The sequence below is a fragment of the Loa loa genome (assembly GCF_000183805.2).
Source record: "Loa loa unplaced genomic scaffold supercont3.1831, whole genome shotgun sequence".
Lineage (NCBI taxonomy): Eukaryota > Metazoa > Nematoda > Chromadorea > Rhabditida > Onchocercidae > Loa > Loa loa.
In genome coordinates this window covers 1-1,667 of record NW_018110010.1, presented here as the reverse complement: position 1 = coordinate 1,667, position 1,667 = coordinate 1, and the positions used below count along the sequence as shown (strand labels likewise).

General features: G+C 31.9%; 1 protein-coding gene across 1 annotated transcript; it reads right to left on the bottom strand.

The window, feature by feature from the left end:
- Positions 1-215: 215 nt before the first annotated feature.
- LOAG_15344 (hypothetical protein) lies at positions 216-1,369 on the bottom strand (the record flags this gene model as incomplete). The annotated part of the gene is made up of 4 exons (XM_003150834.1): positions 216-316; positions 461-541; positions 888-977; positions 1,276-1,369. 4 exons carry the CDS (start codon positions 1,367-1,369, stop codon positions 216-218), a joined length of 366 nt encoding a protein of 121 aa, XP_003150882.1.
- Positions 1,370-1,667: the final 298 nt, after the last annotated feature.

Below are 1,667 nucleotides of genomic sequence, written 5' to 3'. Positions count from 1 at the left end.
CGAATTTTAATATCATAAAAGTTTTTTATGATATTGAGGATAAATCTGATAATATTTTATTGTGGAAAATCGGCAAAAATATTTACAACACCTAATAAATTGATGAATCACGTTCCTAATTTGATATTATTTCGGTATCGCAAATCCCTTTGGCTATTCAAATAAGTGAATTGTGGTGATTGATCTTCATCACTTGCACATTTACAATTCTGACTTCACTTTATCAGGTCAAGAGAGTTCCACGCAAATAGAAACGGTTTCTCCTCCAAAACAAATGGTCTTCCATATTCCACTGTGCCACAAATCATCATTATTGCTGCAATCATTGTGTAGAAATAAATATGCAAATTTATAACCTCCCTACGGAAGGAAGCTAGCGAACGAAACTTGAAGAATTATAAAATAAAAGTTCTCGAGACGATTAATGCCAATTAGTCAGTTGTGTGTGAAATGAACATACGTTTTTCTACTTTTGTTGTCGCTATTAATCGGCCATCTTCCCATAACTCATCTGTTTTATAATCTGTGACAACCTCCGCAGCTGAAATTAATGCCACGATAATATTGAAAAAGGAGAGACCTTTGAGATTTGGAATGGTTATTATTATCGCCTAAACTTATCAACCCATAACAATAAGAAATTGTGTTTTCCACTTTTTCAGATTTCTTTCTGCCAAAGCAGTAAAGTAATAAAGTAACTGTTGTTGTCTCTACAATAAAAATAAAATCAATGATATTCGAACCAATGCAGTTACCATTGAAATTACTTCTCCCATCCAACGCTATTTTACGAGAAATCTCAAAAAAAAATACCTGGAATGATGCAGCATACAATGTATATTTCTTTGAAGAGCAAATTAGAATGATAAAAAAGGTGAGATGCATACCTACTCCTGCTTGCCTATCTCCTTCTCCTCTTGGCACAGCTGCTTGATTTTGGTCGGCAGCTTGGCAATAAATGAAAAAAGCAATGTATACTATGAAGTTTATCATATTTAATATCTATTATATTATAATTTCGATGCCTTCTGAAGGCAAGTTTCAAAAACTTCATTGAGAAAAGCAATCATTTTAAAAAGAATCTTAGTAAAACGTTTAATTTTTTTTTAATTTTTTTTTAAAATTTTTTTTATTTTTTTTTTAATCCCATCAAATACTGTTTTACGAAAAATCCCAAATGAAAAAGCTAGAATGATGGAGAATGCAATATGTACATAGCAGATTTGCATTTTCTTTGGGGAGCAAATAAGGATGATAAAAAAGTGAAATATATACCTCCTGCTTCTCCATTTCGTCTTTGTCCTGCTTGAGGTGCGTTGGGAGCTTGACAACAGATGAAAAAAGCAATGTATACTATCAACTTTGCCATATTTAAAATCACTTGTATAATAATTCCGATCTTTTCTAAAGTAAAGCCTTTTCTTCATTATTATGCTCTAATATCAATTATGGCATTAATTTCAAATCGATCTAATAAATTTTTGAACTGTGAATGAAGCGATTATGTTACCGCTTGCTAACACTTAATCTTATTAACCGATCAGGCGGGTTGCCATCTGATAAGTTAATAGCCTCAAAAATTGGTTTCAGCCAAAACTTGGCACACGTATCTTCTGCAACCTATTTTTGTTTGCAAAATATATCAAATCCATTTCATGACATTCACA